The following is an 18,132-nucleotide window of genomic DNA, read 5'->3' on the forward strand; positions in this document are numbered from 1 at the left end:
TCCTCCCTACTACTTCCTCAAATCCTCCTTGTCTCCTAGTCCTGCCTATCTTGCTTTCCATTTGGCCAACAGTGCTTTATTTATTAACCAGTATGAGAAACATATTTACAGAATGACATCTCCCATCATCTCCTCTTTTCTGTCTAAAATATAAAGAAGGGTTTTAACTTTAACATAGTAAAATATATCACACAACAGTTATCAAATAAGAATCACAGTTAACAACATGTAGTCCATTAACATTTAGTAAGATTTAAAGAAATATTTCATCATCTATCCTATCTTCATGAGTCTAAAGTCTTATATGTACCTTATCTTTAATCCTAACTAAGGAAAACTATAACCATAGCTATTTGTCTTCAACTCCATCAAAGACCACAAAAGGAGAATATATATAAACTCTAGAAATGACAGAGACAACTCACTGCCTGATCAGTCACCTGAAGTTCTTCTGTAATGTTTCATCTTCAGCCCATAGGCCATAGTATGTCTGGCAGACTCCTCAGCAAACCAGGAAAGTTTAAACTGTCTTCTTGTATTGGCAGTTTGTCAGTCACTTTTCTCTGTGTCCAGCACACTGTCTGGCAGACTCTCCCATGAAGCAGGAACTCTGTAGCAATGTCCATCTTGTATCAGTAGTCACTTTCCTGTGGGTCCTGCATGTCCAGTTTATACAGCATAAAGTCAAACAGTCCAGACAAGAGCAGTATCTTGTCCAAATGGCTAGTCTTGCCATAGTGAAAGCAAACTCCATAACGAGTTTCTTCGATGTCCATCTTCTTTCTGACACAGGTGGTGTTGCCAGGAGCATTTATGTCTCACTGTCAAGAAAAACCCTAAACTATTTTAAATGCCATATTCTGTAGGTCTTTGAAAGGGTTGAAGAATGCCTATTTATCTTAAATACATCTCTGTATATCTAGAAATCCTAAGTAACTTAACTATAAGTTTTGACTATTATAGGTAATGATTGCAATCTGTACTAAGTTATACATTTTTAAATGAGCTATATATACACTACCTAAACAAGAGGAGAAATATACATATGACAAAATCGAACTTAAATTTATATCAATAAATGAAAATCCATTCCAAAACAAAGTATTCATATCTATACCATAATTCCCTTTTTACCTTTAAAAAGATTGGTTGTTGTCATTAACCATTTATAACCAACCCCATTTAAATGAAAACAAACATTTATAAACAACATTTGGGAATTTGGGCATCATTCTTTTCAAACTGCTTCCTGCTGATAGGGGGCGCTGTTATGGGGGGGATCCTAAAATGATGAAGAAATCCTGGCTGTAGTCTGCAAGGCTGCTATGGCCCAACTGTTTTGAATGGATTTGAGCAGGGCCCAGCGTCGGTGGTGCACCAGGCATACATGCAGTCAGAACACTGTATACATAATAAATAACTAAATGCTAGGAAAAAAACTTATTTAAAAAAAAAAAAATAGTTCTATAGACCAGACTGGCCTGGAACTCACTGAGATCCGTCTGCCTCCCAAGCGCTGCCTCCCAAGGCATGCGTCACCAACACTCGACTTACTTGCCCATTCTTAAGAAAAGTTTGTGGCACTGGCTGCTCTTCTAGAGGTCCTGAGTTCAATTCCCAGCAACCACGTGGTGGCTCACAAACCATCTATAATGAGATCTGGTGCCCTCTTCTGGAACTCAGGCATACATGCAGTCAGAACACTGTATACATAATAAATAAATACTAGAAAAAAAATTAAAAAAAAGAAATAATTTTGTGCACTGTGTGAGACTTCATTAACTCACCCAAAGCTGGTCTCAATACAATTGTTAGATGACATGGGTAAATGGCAGTTCCTGAATCCCTTTTCTTTTCCAGAGCCGACGATTGGACACTAAAGAATTATGTTTACCAGATATTTCTGCAGAAATAGCCGAGAAAATGGCTACATTTCATGGAATGAAAATGCCATTCAATAAGGAACCAAAATGGCTTTTTGGAACAATGGAAAAGTAAGTGTTCAGATTATTTGGTCCTCATCTCTTTTACCCTGCTGTCTTTGGCAGTAACTTCCCTTCCATCTGCTAGGGTGATCAGAGGCCCCCCTTTGGATCATTGATGTGCATGCCTTCACTTGTGATGTGTGTCTCATGACAAGTGTTTCTTGCATGAATCAGTCAATTCCTGAAGCAAGTAATTTAAAACAAACAAACAAAAAAACCAACTTGTTTGCAAAATTGCTGTTGGGTGGGTGGAAAGCCAGCTTCCCTGAGAACTGTAGGTCCAATCATCTCCTCCCTCTTTCTTGGAAACCATAGGGCATCCTTGGAACTGGGACTGGTTGGAGTTGGGTGCTTGAATGAGGCTTGAGAATGTACTTGCTCAGCTTAGTTCTGCTTGTCTTTCCTGTGACAGATACCTGAATCAAGTGCTAAGGCTTAAATTCAGTGGGGAGGCCAGAGTTCAGCAACTGCACAAGATCCTTGCTTACAACCTGCCTCTGGAGCTTGAGAACCTGAGGTGAGTGTGGCATGTTCTCTGCCCTGGGGTTGGTAGGTTCCTCATCTATGGAGTAAATGCTCTCCAGGTAAGTCTTGGTGAATTGGAATCTGACCCCTCCCCCAAGACAGGGATTTTCTCTGTATCCTTGGCTGTCCTGGAACTCACTCTAGAATACTCTGGCCTCAAACTCGGAGATCAAAAAACAGCCTGCCTCTATCTCCCTGCTCTAGGATTAAAGGTGTGTGCCTGGCGGTGGGTGGGTGGTTGGGTGAAGCTGTGAGTTTGTCTTTTTAAGATTTTATTTTTATTTTCAATTTGAACTCAAAATCATCTGCAAGTATTTGTTCTTAATCATTGTTCTTAGTCATTGAGCCATTAGCCCTGAGTGTAGATGGTCAAGTAAGGTTTTGCCTAGGGCAGGAATGATGGGTAGAGGTGCTGTGTTAGAATGCTGGCTCTGTGCTGGCACATGAGAATATACGAGCACCTTACTGAGCTAGATAAGTAACAGTAAGGCTTTCTTTTTCTAGGTCATTGTTGCAGTATACTAGATCTCCAGTTGTATTTTGTCATAACGACTGTCAAGAAGGTAAGAACTGCCATGGTATGCTAAAGATAAGGCTTGTGTTATACTTAGAAGACCTCTGATGTATGTGTATGAAATATGCAAGATGACAACACAAGTGTACTAGTATGTTGGAATAAAGAGCAGCCAGCCAGTGAAGTGTAAGTGTAAAAGTGAGCTAGAACTTTATACCAAGAAAACTGGATTGTACTAAGAAAAACATTCTCAGAAAGCATGTATTAATTGTGTTTACAATATTAAAAAATATATCTAATAGAAAGACCTGGAATGAAACTTCATGGACCTGTTGATGTATAACTCCTTATCATAGGAGTTCCTACTTCTTTAGTCTGCAAAGCAGAAGACCCAGATCATGTAGGCTCTTTACTCTTTGAAAACACCATTCCATGAAACAAGCACACACAAAACTAAAAACTCAGACTGATCCACTTGAGAAACATTACAGTGAAGTATGCTGCTGTCACAGAGTTTAGTTTTAAAAAACACCCCACTGCCCAGCCCCTTTTTACCCACACTGTCTGCCTACCTTGCTTTGATGGTCCATCTGCCCTGTCACAAGTGGCTCAGTTTTTGTTTTTGTGGATTTTTGAGACAGGATTTCACTGTGTAGCTCTGGCTGTCCTGGAACTCACTATGTAGACCAGGCTGGCCTCAACCACAGAAGTCCCCCTGATTGCCTCCTAAGTGCTGGAATTAAAGCTATGCTCCACCACTGCTCAGCTATTTTCTGTTTTCAAGACAGAACATCTTGCCATGTTGCCCAGGCTGGCCCCAAATCTTGAGATTAGGTAATCATACCTCTAGTTTTTTAGTTCTAGATCAGTTTCTTAAGAGTCCTCAGCAGTAAGCCATTAATTTGAGCCAAAGTACTTTTCTGATTAATTGATTATTGCTTGCCCACTAGTGGGGTAGAGCAGGGTATAGAAATTTCAGCACCAGCTTTTGCATTAGCCACACCCATCTGCTCCTGATGTTGGATGTATAGACCATTGTCACCAGAGAGAGGAATTGTCTGAGTGATGGTCAAGTATAGAAAAAATAAAAGTAACAGCTTGCATTTTTATTTTGTTTTACAATTTTGGGTGTCTGCCCTGTTGTTTTCTTTGCTGTTTGAAGCAACAGGAGTATACTGTAAAGCCTAGAAACTACCTCCACCAGAAACCCTGGGAGAGGGAGAGTGGCCAGAGTTAGCAAAGGATGGAACTCTAGGTCCACTCACCCACTCCTGAGCTGCTGAACACATTAGTGGGGAATCTAGGGGAAATGGGCTGGCACAACCAGTCTGGCAGTCACCCACCTGCCTAGATTCATTGCTAGAGGAAACATCATGGCCATTGTCTTTGGTCTTCTTGGGTTGGAACAGCATGCAGGGACCAGTCAGTTGGGCTTCAGTTGGCCAGGTGATGACATCAATCCAGTTCCAAGGCTCTAGGAGATTGAGGTAAGGAGACCAGATGCACTTTTAACGCCCACTGTGTGAGGTTTTGGAAAGATCCAGTGGTGAGGGATCTGGCTATGCTCTGTAAGCAGAGTGCCCAGAAGGACAGGGACTGGGAACAGGTGGCCCTGGAGCCTCCCTGCTTAGGCCATCATGACAAAACTTGTACTTTGTGTGCTCCTGTGATGTCTTTAGGACCAAAGCTGAAATCATTCATGGCCAGAATCACTCTCAGATCTGCTGCCCAAGGGTTTGAACCTTGTGTTAAAAAATGTCTTCTCATTCAAACCTTTTGCAGGTAATATCTTATTGTTGGATGGCCATGAGAATTCTGAAAAGCAGAAACTGATGCTCATTGACTTTGAATACAGCAGTTACAATTACAGGTAATGTGTTACAGTCAAATGCTGATTTCAGTACAGTTTCATTATTGATACAAAGAGGCACAAACAGCATACAAACACATGTAGTTGAAACAGGCACTCATAAGCAATTTCACTTTCTCTGGACTGCCAAGATGATTCTCCTGACATAAGTACTGATAGTCAAGGAAGCATTGTGTGCTGGTGCCTACGTAGCATTCAGGTAGCACCTTTGATCTGTAGCCTGCTGTGCAATAAACCTGCTATGCTCTTGTCTGCTCCAGAAGCCTACCTTGGGAACCAGAGATCCCACTTACAGTTCATTCAGCTTTCTAACATACTTTTTATGTGTATGTGTATACATCATGTGTGTGCCTAGTGCCAAGGGCCTATGGAAGCCACAAGAGGCTATCAGATCCCCTGGGACTCAGCTACCTATCATGGGTTCTCTGCAAAAGCTGCTAGTGCTCTTTATCCTTGAGTTCTCTCCTTAGCCCCCCCCTCCCCCGTTCAGCATTCTTCCTTTCTGCTCAGGCAGCCTGTAGATCCTGCAGCATGCCTCACATCTTGCCTGTATTGTACTCTCTTTCAGGGGATTTGACATTGGAAATCATTTTTGTGAATGGATGTATGATTATACCTATGAAAAGTATCCTTTCTTCAGAGCAAACATTCAGAAGTATCCTACCCGAAAACAACAGGTAGGAGAGTCATTTGTATTGATGTTAGCTTTATGTGTGGGCTAGCTTTATGCAGTTAGGATTACATGCTCATTTTTTATTTTACTTGTATTTATTTTATTTTGTTTGTGAGACAGGGTTCACTGTAGCACTGGCTGTCCTGAATTCACTATGTAGACTAGGCTGCTCTTAGAAATCTCACTATGTAGACTAGGCTGCTCTTAGAAATCTACTGGTCTCTGACTCCTGAGTGCTAGGATTAAAGGCATGTACCACCAATGCTTGCACACACTCATTAAAAATATTCTATATATTTGATGAAGAAGGAAACTCTGTCTGTGTGTGTGTGTGTGTGTGTGTTTTGCTAGGACTAAACTTAGGACCTCTTACATGCCAGATGAGTATTCTACCACTCAGCCACATCCCAACACCATGATAAGGCTAGGAAAACCCTTTTGCTTATGTTAAAAATGCTGTTTAAGAAGATAGGAAAGAGGATTGTGAGCCTGGGCTACACAGTAATACCATGCATGCCTCACAGCAAAGAGGAGTGATGTACATCAATGGAAGCATTTGTTCACATGTAAGAAGCCCTGGGTTCAATCTCTAATAATAAAAATAATAGTTGTATGTTTTTTGATTTTTCTAAATAGGGTTTTTCTGTGTAGCCCTGCCTATTCTATAACTCATTCTGTAGACCAGGTTGGTCTTGAACTTATAGAGATCTGCGTGCTTCTACCTCCCGAATGCTGGGTTTAAAGGTGTGCACTGCCACCACTGGGAAATAATTAACTTTTGTTCTGTTGGTGTGGGGGTGCATACTGGGCATCTGAGTCCATCTGAGTCCTTTTGATAACTCCCCATGCTGTAGAAACCTAGTTCAGTCAGAGAGGTGTCATGCCTCCTGTGGTTTCTCCATGTTTGCTAAATGCCCCACTTCCTTGGCGTGTGGGGTAGGCTGAGCATCCTGCTTATTTCGTGAACCTGTGTGGCTGGAGGAAAAGCTTTGCTGTGAATGGTTCCTTTCTCATCCTGAATCTCAGGAGGGCTACTTACTGGTTATGTGGAGAATAATTTCTTAAGGGAATGTCTTCCTGGGAATCTCATTTCTCAGCCCATTCTGAAACCTGGGTGAAAGCTTGATGGGATTTGGTCCTGAATGTGGGCAGAGCAGGGAGTGAGCACGCCAAACTCACATAGAATTTCACAGCTGCAGGATGGTGACTTGAATGCTTCCTGTGAGGACAGATGTGAACAAGCCACTGTTGCAGATCAGTCCTGGAGCATCTTGAGCCTGTGTGGAGCCAAGAGCCCCGTGAAGAGGCTTCAGAAGTCAAGACTCCATTCCAGGGCTGGCCATTCAAATGGGGGCTTGTTAAGATGTCAGGAAGTGTCATCTCTCTCCTGGTCACATTTTAAGGCTGTTGGGGATAAACTTGAATGTGTCCAAAGCTAGGCAGGCAGCCAAGCTTCTGTGAGGAGCAGGAAGGATTAGGGGATGGTGGGTCTGTTTGGAGTTGGGGAGCAGAGCACAGGGACAGCATTGGGTCTAGTTTTGGTGAAAGAGAAATTGGACCCATATAGAGTGGATAACTCCAGAGTTCAAAGCTGTCAGAACAGCTGAGAGGAAGCCAGCTAGGGACAGATTGTGGTGGTCAAAGACAGTGCTAAAACTTTAGAACAGTGTACAAGTTTAAAGAAGTTGCTTTTTAGTTACAATTTTCTAAGCTGTTGAAATGACGAAGAGGATGTCTCTCAGTGGGAGAGGGCTTAACCACATGTGCAGAGCCCTGGATTTGATCCCCAATACCACATAAATAAATAAACAGAAGAAAAGATAGTGTGAGTGTGGGACTCTGTCAGAACTAGGCCTGTGTATGTTGAGGTAATATATTTTTTTTTCTTTAATCCATTGTACTTAAACGTGTGGCCTTTGGGAGTTCTTGTTTTGAATTTTTTATGTGTAAGGATGTTTTGTTTCTGCATGAATATCTGTTCACTGTGTGTATATGGTGCCTACAGAGGCCAGAAGAGGGTATTGGATCCCTTGGGTCAGAGTCAGAAGTCACCATGGCCTTGCTGTTCTCACTCTGGCAGTATAAAGGCAGTGGCAGGCTGTGTAATAGGCATGTTTGTAGTAGCTATCAGCAGTGTTTGTTTTAGCCATCATCCGTCCTAACACAGTCAATTCCTTTTTAGCTTCATTTTATTTCCAGTTACTTGGCTGCATTCCAGAATGATTTTGAAAGCCTCAGCAGTGAAGAGCAGTCTGCTACAAAAGAAGACATGCTGCTTGAGGTCAACAGGTAAGCTTTACCTTTTTGGGTGGTGGTAAGTAAAGCTGCTCTCAGTCAGTGGGGCTTGGCATGTGTTTTTACACTGAGGCTGGAGAAGGTGACATGGCTCTACTCATCTGCTATTGTCCTAACAGGAGAGGAAGGTGTGGGTGGGTATGGGTTGGAAAAGCCTTCTGCCTAGGGAGCAGCTTCCTGCCAAGTGCATAGGGCAGGTTTTCAGGAGCTGCTGTTAGCTAGTGGTTCTGTACACTCTCTTGTAGCAGAGCATGGCCTCCCCAGTGTCCTGTGTGCTCTGGCCAGGCAGCTGGGTGTATTCACACTAGTAAGCATTCCTATGGTCTGAGGTGGGAAGAGTCCAGTCCCTTCACATACAGTCCCACTAAAGGGCTTGGCCCTTTAGTGGGTATGACATGACTTCCTATAACTGACCTCACGTGGCTTATGTGCTTCTCACTTTTGTGATTACAGATTTGCTCTCGCTTCCCATTTCCTCTGGGGACTTTGGTCCATTGTACAGGCCAAGATTTCATCCATTGAATTTGGGTACATGGTATGTTTCAGGAACAGTTTTTTCGGCTGCAAGGCAGAGCTGTAGTATATGAGTGCATGGAGGGGGAATTGGTGGTCTGGTATTACCGGATTAGTGTAGCTCTGGAAGCCCTTGTTGCTGATGTTACAGTTGCCTCACTCCAGGACCATAGGTGCTACTTGCTAGCTTCAGCCAAGTGCTAGCTGGGTCTGCAGTCTGCAGAGACAAATCTGGACTGGTCTGTCTGCTAAACTGCAGTCCCTTTTGATACAAGGAACTCTAAGTGAAGGAAGGTGATACCTCCCATGATTAGGCTATATTCTTGTCACTACTCCATACTTCAACCTGTAATACCCAGCTTCAGATTGGAGGCTAGCACCATTGTTGTAAGTCAGGCTGTCATCTGCTCTAATACTAGAGCTGTCTGTTCTTGATGGGACAGGTCACACCCATACTAGGGAGGTTTGGTAATGATGCCATCAAACAAAAGACAGGAGAAATTTGGATATTTAAAGCAGATGTGGGGCTCAGCAAGATGGCTCATCAGGCAACGGCATCTGGCACCAAGCCTCCTGAAATCTAGTATCTAGTGCCTGTATGGTGGGAGGATAGCTGGCTCTTGCAAGTTGTCCCTTGACTTCTACACGACTTCTGTGGTTTGAGTACCCGATAAATGAATTGTAATCTTAAACATTTGCTTTGATCAGTTGATACTGTTAGAACAGACTTGAGGACAAGATGGGCACCACATGTGTTTTTGTGGCTCGGTGGTTCTCAGCAGCAGTCTAGGCACTTAGATAGAGGTGGCGGCACAAGTGTCAAGGTCAGGTCTGCCTGGCTACATAGTGAGCTGCTGTTTTTGCTGTCTCCCAGGAATATGCCCAAGCCAGGTTCGATGCCTACTTTGACCAGAAGAGGAAGCTTGGGGTGTGAATGAGATGAGTCCACTCTTTACCACTGGATTGCAGGAGGCGGCTGCACTAGGCCCTCAGTGGAGCGTTGCTGTGACCACTGCCCTGGGCAGAAGGCCTGGACGTCTCACTACTGAGCACCGATATATATGATACTACAGACTATATTAAAGTGGAGTAACATTTCTTTCATCTTTGTTTACGCTCTCACTAGGACTCTGAACCATGATTGGAAGCAGAAATATAGTACAATAGTGCAATAGCTCAGAACCCACCTAACCTGGAGGCCTTTTGGCTGTGTGGCTATAGCTTTCAGCATCATACGGCCCCAGCCATCAGAGCAGTGCCATTTGGGTACTCCAAGTGCTGTCCTAGGATATTAATGTGCTGTAACACATTTGTGACAGTGTGTTGGCGATGCTTCTGAAGGGCAAATAAGTGAGCAGACATACTGTGAAGATGCTCAGCAAGATGAGCCTGAGTCATGGGGGTCTGTGGATGGATGGGCAGACTTCCTGGAGAAGCAGGGTACACTTGAGCTATGGGTGTACATCTGCAGAAAGTAGCTGTAGCCCTCCTGTGCCTATGTACGCATGGCTACGTGGACCAGTGTCACTGGGTGCATAACGTCAGTGACTCCTAACTGGGGAGGAGCAGTGGAGCCAGCGTCCTCAGCCTTTCTTGCCTTCCCTCTGCCTGGCCTGGAACTTGGGCATCTGCCCAGGACTCTCCAAAGCTGCTTCTCATCTGGTGTCACTGGGAGACAGCAGCTGTTTGTAGGGTATAGGTGGACTAGAGCTGTGAAATCCATGTACATTAAATGCCCAATGGGATAAACTTAGGATTTTTTTTTTTTTAACTCTGAACTCTGAATTGTTTTGTGCATATATTTCTGCTGCCACCGAGACTGTATTATACAGAAAAATAAACAACTTGAAAACCATCTTCAGGCTGTTACCCTGCATGTGTCAGCACCTTCCATGTGACTAGTGCCCAGTTGGGTATCCTCCTCCTCCTCCTCACACCTCATTCTCTAAGCCAGCACGGTAGCCCTTCTTGCTTCACCAGGAGTTAAGGCCTAGACAGCAGCAGAGGAAGCTGCAGTTGCTCTGATCAAAACTTGAGCAAGAACACTTGGAACTCTCCATGGAAGCATACAATGAGAGTGACCATGGCTGCTTGTCCTCTGCCTCATATTGGCTTGATGCCAGTTGGCTCTCAGCTTGCCTCAAAAAACAGGCTCCTTCACCATCTGCTTGATTACCCCTCATGATTTTCTTATCTTTAATTATGTGGTGGAGGGTTACAAGCACAAGAATGCAAGTGTCCCAGGAGGTCAGAGGAGTAGGATGTCCTGGAACTGGAGTCACAGGCAACTATGAGCTGCCCGATGTGAGTGCTGGGAACCAAACCCAGGTTCTCCACAAGAGCAGTACAGGATTTTAACCACCCTCATGATTCCCAGAACTTCTGACTGGCTTACTTAGTTGTTTCCTGCCCAAATGAGCAGGGATAGGATCCATCCTGGCCTGATCACACCCTTTAGTGGGGATGACTGCTAGGACAGTGCCTGCCAGTACCATGGCATGCAGTTCCCATGGCAACTGGATTAGCCAGCCCAGACAGGCAAGTGTCAGTAGACCTACTGGTGTCTCCTGGGGACCCTCCACAACTCCTGCCCAGCTGGTACATTTCTCATAGCTTAATATGCCAAGCGTGTGAAACTATCTGAAAGACCCTGCTATTCCTTCCCTGCATTCAGAAATCCTCAGACAGTCCACATCCCTCCCAGCAGCCTGGCCAGGGCCATTGTGACTAGCTGTGCCCAGAGAGCAGCTCTGGCCTCAAAGCAGCCTTTGTTGCTGGCGCCTTCAGCTGCACTAACTACTTTGTAACTTGGCTGGAAAACAGGATCTCTGGTCTCTAACATGCACTGGCTATATATGCCTCCTAACCAGAGAGAATGTAAGGCTGCTCCGTAAGGATTTCCAGGAGGCAGAGAGAGCCTAAAGTCAAAGCCAGTTCCTACACCTCATTCTACCTGGCTGGAATCCACATGCACCTCTAAAAGGCTTAGGATCTTAGACCAGTGCCTTCCATCCTCTACCTCAGCTGAAGGATGGTCTAAGTATATGGCATATTTGGAACCCAGAGCTCTGGCCATTGTAGTGTCAGCCCAGTCCCATATCCCAGAGAGGACCAAGGCAAAGTTCCTGGACCAGCCAGCTCTTTATTCCTTTCTTGATCTGGGGAGGCAGGAATCACAGTGGATGCTACTCATTGTCCACAGTGAAGGTGAAGGGGCTGAGCTTGTAGCCGGTACCCGAGTAGAACTTGTTCTGGAACTCCACCCTGGGTGTGAGGAAGGGACCAGTGAGAATACCACCCATTCCCTCCATGCCCAGGTTCACTACAGGTGTGCTCACCAATGCAACCGCAGAGCATGTAGGAAGGCTGAGAGTCCCTCCATCACTAGCAAGATGGCCACAGTCAGAACAGCAAAGGCAGCAAACACAGGGACCAGCACCACAGCTGCCACACCCATCTCTCGACCCATGCCCAGGCCTATGCGCATCACCATGGCCCACAGGACCTCAGATAGCTCTGCACACAAGGGGATAGTGGGACCAAAGGTGGGGGGGGGTGCCTGTCAGCATCTCCAACCCCAGTAGCATCCTTCAGCCCTCCCTGGAGCTGGTGAGGTACCTCTGTGAGGAGCCAAATTTGACAGGGTAGGACATGAGGCCCAAGAGAAAGGTTACTCACGGGCATGGGCTAAGCTCAGGGCCCACAGACGCAAGTAGGAAGCTGTGTTGGAGATGCAGCCCAGACAGAACTCAATGGTGTGGATAGCCTGATGCATGAAGACCTCAGATGGGGCAAACTGCATAGTAAGAGGCCATGAGACAATAGCCAAGACTGGCAGCCCTCCCCCAACAAGGAAGTATAGCACAGACCAACCTACCTCAGCTTCCTCCTCATCCCCTGGGACCCCGGCCTTCTCTTCATCAGCGTTCCAGCTATTCACCGAGGTGGAAGCATCAGAGGAGGCCAGAAGCTTGTCACTGTCCTTGTCCTGAGAGCAGGTAGCAACAGTTCAGCCCCAGGGGCAGCCCATGCCACCCACCCAGCAGCATGGAGCCTGTAGGGAAGTAAGGAGCACCTCCCATGCTGCCCTCCTTCCCTGTACTCCGGACTACCTCCTGGCCTGCTGGCCTTCTCTGAGTATTTCTGCGGCGGTGCTGCCTCAGCAGGTACAAGGGTGTGCCCAGCAGCAGGATAGGAACTGTTGCCAAAGCCAGGACCACCAGCACATACTGTACCACTTCCTGTGGGCAAGGAGGGCAAGGCAACCACACACAGTGTTTGCAGGCAATCAGTCACTTGGTTTGGTCATATTAATCATAGGGAACTACAGTCCCTCCCCTAGGGCCTTTCACTAACAAGGACTAACAAGGACTCGCAAAGGGACTGCAGGTTCCCAACACACCCTGTAAGACCACTCTATGCTCCAAGCTTTAATCCATCACCTCTGACATCACTGTCAGCAGGGATTCTAGCCCACAACCCATTTCTCGGATGGCTCTGGAGTTCCAGGTGGCCCCAGTCACTGGAGTGGGAATTCCTAGTAAAAGGGTCTGAGCCCTGTACTCTTCCCCTGGCCTACCTGCCCATGGAAGAGTGGCTGATTGGTGGGGCTTTGGGCGAAGAGGAACATATTGATAAAGTGGATGAGGATACTTGGAGCTGTAGAGGCGCTGGCAGCTGATTCCTGCAGCCACTTGTACACAATGAGGAACACAAGGTAGCCAAAGAGGCCCAGCAGGAAGATGAGCTCAGGCAGGGTCTCCAGCAGGAGCCGGTGTGCCTGGCCAAAGTGCCTGTGGGAACAGACAGGTAACAGAGCACTCTGGCCCCACAAGGACACTGCCCGTACCCAATGGCAGCTCTGGGCTTACAAGTGGTTGAAGATACCGAGGAATACCCCAAAGGCCATGTGGGTGACCCCGAGGATGACAGACATCTTCATCTTGAAGGAGTTGAGGAAGCTCAGATGGTTGGTGGCCAGGCTCCAGATCTGGGGTAGGGGGACATGTGGGTACTCAGGGACACCATGGTCAGTCTTGCCAGGACAACCCCCATTGTTCTCTCATCACCTTCTTGCTCCCTGACAAACCTAATCTCAACACTAGTTCTAAGGGGCAACAGAAGGAAGCCACCAGTTGCTCTCACAGGTCAGGTTCAGGTGACCTGGGCTCAAGCTTGGTTCCTTCCAGCAGAGTGGCTCAGGCACCCAGGCCTTAGTCTCACCTGTGCAGTAGGGTAATGCTAATGGATGTCTGGAGGACTGTCAGTTGGACCAGTTGTTCACAAGTACTGGGCTGCTATTCTGATCTGGGTTTTTGTGTTTGGAGACAGGGTTTTATGTAACGGAGGCAAGCCTTGAACACTTCTATGCAGCCAAGGATGCACTTGAACCCTGATCTTCCTGCCTCCCACCTCCCAAGTGCACTACTACACTCAGTTTGGATTCTATTTTTATAGGACTCTGCCTAGCACAGGGCCTGACACACAGGGCAGTGAACGGATGGAGCTGCAGAGCCCTGGCCCAGCCTCCACCACTCACATGCACCAGTGTGGCCTCACTTACCGGGTCAATGCCAAAGGGATAAGGTCCCAGGAAGACACCGGTGATGTTGGGGTTCAGGGTGAGCATTGAGTGCTGGGACAGATACTTGTCACTGCAGTAATAACAAATGATGTCAAGGTTGCACAGCGGGCCAGGGGCCCTGGGTAGGTGGGGACATAGATCCTACCTCCAGCCTGACTGGTTAGCCATGGCAGCCACACTCCAGCCTGAGGGGAAGACGGTAGTGGCTCTGCTGAAGCACTCATTGTAGATGAAGCCAGTGTAGATGGAGAACAGACCCATGAGCAGGAGTAAGTAGCGACCCCCAAAGAAAGTCTGCCAGATCTGGGGGGGATGGTGTGATGAGAGGCTGCTCAAACCCATGTCCTATCCCCTGTCCCCGCCAGGTATGGATGGCACATACCTCATTTTGTGCAGCTTTCACAGACGGCCGGTTCTCAGTGAGGACCATGGCCAGGGCAAAGAGAAACATGAGCAGTCCGTGACCCACATCACCAAACATCACAGCAAAGAGGAAGGGGAAGGTGATGATTGTGTAGGGAGCTGTAGGTAGACAGGATACATTCAGGCAGGTTCCCATGGGGGCCTGGGTATGTGATTCCTTGTCTTGAGTTGCCACAGAGGCCCCCCAGGACCTGTCAAGACAGTGTTTGTGAGGCAAGGACCACTTGGCAACAGGAAGAACCCACAGTGTCCTCTGCACCATTTGCTTGCACCAGCTCCCTGACTCTGTTTCTCCACCTGTAAAATGGAGCTCTCCGTGTCACCTGGCAGGGTCACGGCAGGCCTGCAGGTAACAGGCTGTGGACGAAGGTGGAGCAGCTCCACCTGCAGTCAGTTACTTAAAGCTAGAGCAGCTGCAGCTGCTGAGTGGTCCAGAATGGTCTTGAAGTGACTTTCCTGACTGTTTTCTGTTTGTGTATGCTAGTGTGTGTTGTTGTTTTGATTTGTTTTTTTTCCCCCTCAGGCAGGTTTTCTCTGAGTTATCCTGGCTATCCTGGATTTCTCTATGTAGACCAGGCTGGCCTTGAACTCACAGATACTCGCCTGGCTCTGTGTGCCCAGCTCCTACCCCTCTCAAGGTTTGTGCCCCACAGGCAAAAGGGCTTTTCTGAGTCCCAGACAGAGGACAGGAAGGCTGGCCCCCAATGAAGGTGCAGTGGCTCTCACCAGGGTTGACTTCTCGGTAGCGGCCCACACCATAGGCATCCACAATGCCTTGGAAGCTAGCAGTGAAGCGGTTGGTCCGGACAAGGGTAGGAGGCATGTCCCGGCAGGATATGCGATGAGCAACAGCACTCACTCCTTCCTCACTCTGTCAGTGGAGAGACAGAAGCTGATGGTGGGGGAGTCAGAAACCCTGGAGCCCCAACCCATGAGAGCATACATGGCAATTTCTGGGTTGAGGATGGGAAGGGATGGCATAGAGGAGGCTGGTCAGCCCCACCCTGCCCAAATATGGGGCATTTGCAAAAGGAAAGTGTGCCTTTTCTCATCAGGTGGCCCAGAAGAGGGACCCATCCCCATCCTGAAGATCCAACCCTGCACCATCAAGTGTGTGCTACGATGTCCCAATGTGCATCACCATTGCACTTGGTCAGGGGCCCGAGGCTCCTGACAGGCTCAGGCCACATAACCACTGCCTTGGAAGTGCAACTTTATAATTGTCTTGTGTAGCTTACAGAGTCTCTGGGAAATCAGAGGAGGGAGGTTATGGGACCAGGGCCATCTGGGTAGTGCCCTGGGAAAGAGGTGCCTAGGAAAGGGACCCTCCCCAATGCCCGGGCAAAAGTGAGGTACTGGAAGCTTGAGGAGGGACTCGAATCAGGAGGAAAGGCAGGAAGAGAGCGAGCCTCTGGCAGCCTGTGTGCTCACTGAGCCATCCTGTAGAGCCTGCTGGAGGGTGGGCAGGTCCCGCGTGGCACACCAGACCTCTGCAATGAGGCACTTGTGTGTGGTGCTCACACTGCACTGGTTGAGGGCCAAGTACACGGCCTTCATCTTGTGGATCTGCACCTGCCCTGGTGGCAGCAGCCGCTGCACCCGGCCCAGCACCTGGCTCAGGAATCGTTCTGTCTCCCCCAGAACCTAGAACCAAAAAAGGTAATCAGAAGGGGCAGTGAGGAAGCCCACAGGGCTCAAGTGCCTCGGGTGCTCACCTCCTGAAGCTCCTGACTCTGCTGCTGCAGCTGTTGCAAGGCCCCGCGCCGGGCTTCCTCTTCCTCCAGGTAAGGAAAGACATGGCAGTGGAAGCTGGAGGATAATAGGGTTCTGAAGGGGCCACATGGCAGAGCTGGGGTCAGGACAGATTTGGTGAAGGTGATACCAGGGGCCTGGGGTACACAGGGCCAGCAGCATCTGTCTGGGAGCAAATGCAGTGGCTAGGGCCTGGACCCCTGCAAAGGCCAAGTGACCACACACAGGTGGCTTACCAGTCAGTGATCTTTCGAATCTTCTGTCCGATCTGCTCACCCCAGTAGGAGATGACAAAGGTCATCCATGTTGCAGGCTCACCCTGAGGGAGTCAGACTTAGTTCATTCCCGGAGCCCTTGGCCCCTCCCAAACCGCCCCCATCCTGCCCCCCTGCCAGCTCACTGTCACAGGGTCCTCCAGCTGCCCCTCCGTCTCCCTAAAGCTGGCAATGAGGAAGCCGCGGCAGGCTCTCCAGAGCAGGCGCTCAAGGGCAGCAGCCTTGTAGGGCTCCACAGCACCTGCCACAAAGCTGCCGACAGAGCTGGAGGGGGGCTGCAGCCTCCCAGCCCACCCACCTTAGTAGGAAGCACCCCTGGGGAAGAGACTTGGGGGACATCCTGTCCCTTTCTCTTATGGCTGACAGGAAAAGATAAATTGCCCCACTCACTTGACCTTCAGGTCTTCATGTGGCCCCCGAGCTGCTGGAAGCAGGGGTGTTCTCTCAGAGGAGGGTCCCTCAGTGTGGACAGCTGCCATCTGGGCACCAAGAGACAGTGTGAGCCCTAGCCCAGGTTGGGCCTGGCATATCAGTCCCCTGCCCCAACCCTGCCTTGGCTGGGGCTGACCGGGGAACCGTGGCTCTGGCCCAGCACAGCTGAATGAAGCTGCAGCTGGTGCAGCTGGGCCCGCAGTGCCTGCTGGTTGCCTCGAACATCCCGAAGCTCCTGGGCCAGGCGGTCCGTCTCCTCCTGAATGCGCAGCAGCTCTCTGGGAGGTGGTGCTGGCAGTGCCCCCTCAGGTGGGGGCAGGGTCAGACCAGCCCGCTGTACTTCTTCCTTCAAGAAGGCTAGACACAGAAAGGAAGGGCAGGGGAAGCCACACAGGGTTATGCCAGCTAACAGCTACTGTAGGGAGATCCCAAACCCTCGTCAAATGCTATTACTAATCCACTGAGTCAGAGATCTAGAAAAACTCCAGGTCAAACTGCTGTCCTGGAAGCTCTGCTCCTCTGCCCTGGCCTCATCTCTGGCCTAAGAAGAAGCTGCCCAGCCCTCGACTCCAGCTCAGTCTGTGCCTCGTTTCCTGCCATCCACAGCACAAGTTCTGGGTTGTGGACTTACTCCAAGCCACCCCGCCTTAGGTCCTCAACTCCACCCACCCAGAGCCCAGCAGCTCTTGCCTGTTCAGCCTGCATCTCCCTTCTCTGCCTTTCAGACCAAGCTTGCCCAGTGTTCCTTCTGGGAATCTAGCCTGGAATATGGGCCTGGGCCCAACTTACTGAAGGTTTTCTCTAGCTCCTCGCAGCGCCGGACATCTACCACAAACCGCCTCTGGAAGGCACTCACTGATGCGTTGAGCTGTGAAGAATGCACAGAGGACTCAGAGTCTCAGGGAGGGGACCAGGAGGTAGCTGCTCCGGGGTCCAGGCCTGAGGCACCTCCTTGGAAACATTGCTGGGTGCCCAATTAGTCTGAAGATTAACTGCAGCAGGCTCAACCCCATGCCAGGGAGGGCATCAGTAGGCATGGAAAGAGCTCCTGTGTTGGGAGGGGCTGGGAAGCTCCAGCAGGGGGTCAGGGGTTATCTCAGGGCCCTCCTGGATGTGGGCTACCTGCCCAGGGCTCTGTCACTACTCACATCTCTGAACTCCACAAGGCCCAGCTCGCCCAGCTGGCTTACGCAGGTGTAGGCAGCCGCTGTGGGCAGCAAGAGCTGGACCAAGGCCACTTCTTCACTCCGGAACATGGAACCCATGATCCTTAAGATAGGCAAAAAGGTTG

General features: G+C 48.6%; 2 protein-coding genes across 4 annotated transcripts in view; one reads left to right on the forward strand and one right to left on the reverse strand.

Moving 5' to 3' along the window:
• Chka (choline kinase alpha) overlaps nucleotides 1-10,230 on the forward strand; it is a 44,903-nt gene extending 34,673 nt beyond the window's left edge. For all 3 annotated transcript variants that reach the window (XM_051193524.1, XM_051193525.1, XM_051193526.1), the window contains 8 exons: nucleotides 1,861-1,994; nucleotides 2,398-2,502; nucleotides 3,015-3,073; nucleotides 4,807-4,894; nucleotides 5,463-5,571; nucleotides 7,750-7,856; nucleotides 8,316-8,397; nucleotides 9,250-10,230. In XM_051193524.1, the coding sequence (XP_051049481.1) occupies nucleotides 1,861-1,994; nucleotides 2,398-2,502; nucleotides 3,015-3,073; nucleotides 4,807-4,894; nucleotides 5,463-5,571; nucleotides 7,750-7,856; nucleotides 8,316-8,397; nucleotides 9,250-9,309 (744 nt within the window). In that variant the 3' untranslated portion in view covers nucleotides 9,310-10,230. The remainder of the gene's footprint in view (nucleotides 1-1,860; nucleotides 1,995-2,397; nucleotides 2,503-3,014; nucleotides 3,074-4,806; nucleotides 4,895-5,462; nucleotides 5,572-7,749; nucleotides 7,857-8,315; nucleotides 8,398-9,249) is intronic.
• Nucleotides 10,231-11,497: 1,267 nt separating this feature from the next.
• Tcirg1 (T cell immune regulator 1, ATPase H+ transporting V0 subunit a3) lies at nucleotides 11,498-18,132 on the reverse strand. Its single transcript, XM_051193527.1, has 19 exons — nucleotides 17,990-18,132; nucleotides 17,631-17,709; nucleotides 16,978-17,198; nucleotides 16,800-16,888; nucleotides 16,535-16,661; nucleotides 16,371-16,453; nucleotides 16,098-16,191; nucleotides 15,814-16,026; nucleotides 15,109-15,253; nucleotides 14,342-14,481; nucleotides 14,105-14,262; nucleotides 13,939-14,029; nucleotides 13,247-13,365; nucleotides 12,955-13,168; nucleotides 12,488-12,616; nucleotides 12,253-12,363; nucleotides 12,054-12,171; nucleotides 11,714-11,891; nucleotides 11,498-11,639 (listed from the first exon to the last, which is right to left on the reverse strand). The coding sequence occupies exons 1-19, from the start codon at nucleotides 18,104-18,106 to the stop codon at nucleotides 11,561-11,563; spliced, it is 2,505 nt and encodes an 834-aa protein (XP_051049484.1). The 5' UTR covers nucleotides 18,107-18,132; the 3' UTR covers nucleotides 11,498-11,560.

This window comes from Phodopus roborovskii, unplaced genomic scaffold, assembly GCF_943737965.1.
Source record: "Phodopus roborovskii unplaced genomic scaffold, PHOROB, whole genome shotgun sequence".
Taxonomy (NCBI): domain Eukaryota; kingdom Metazoa; phylum Chordata; class Mammalia; order Rodentia; family Cricetidae; genus Phodopus; species Phodopus roborovskii.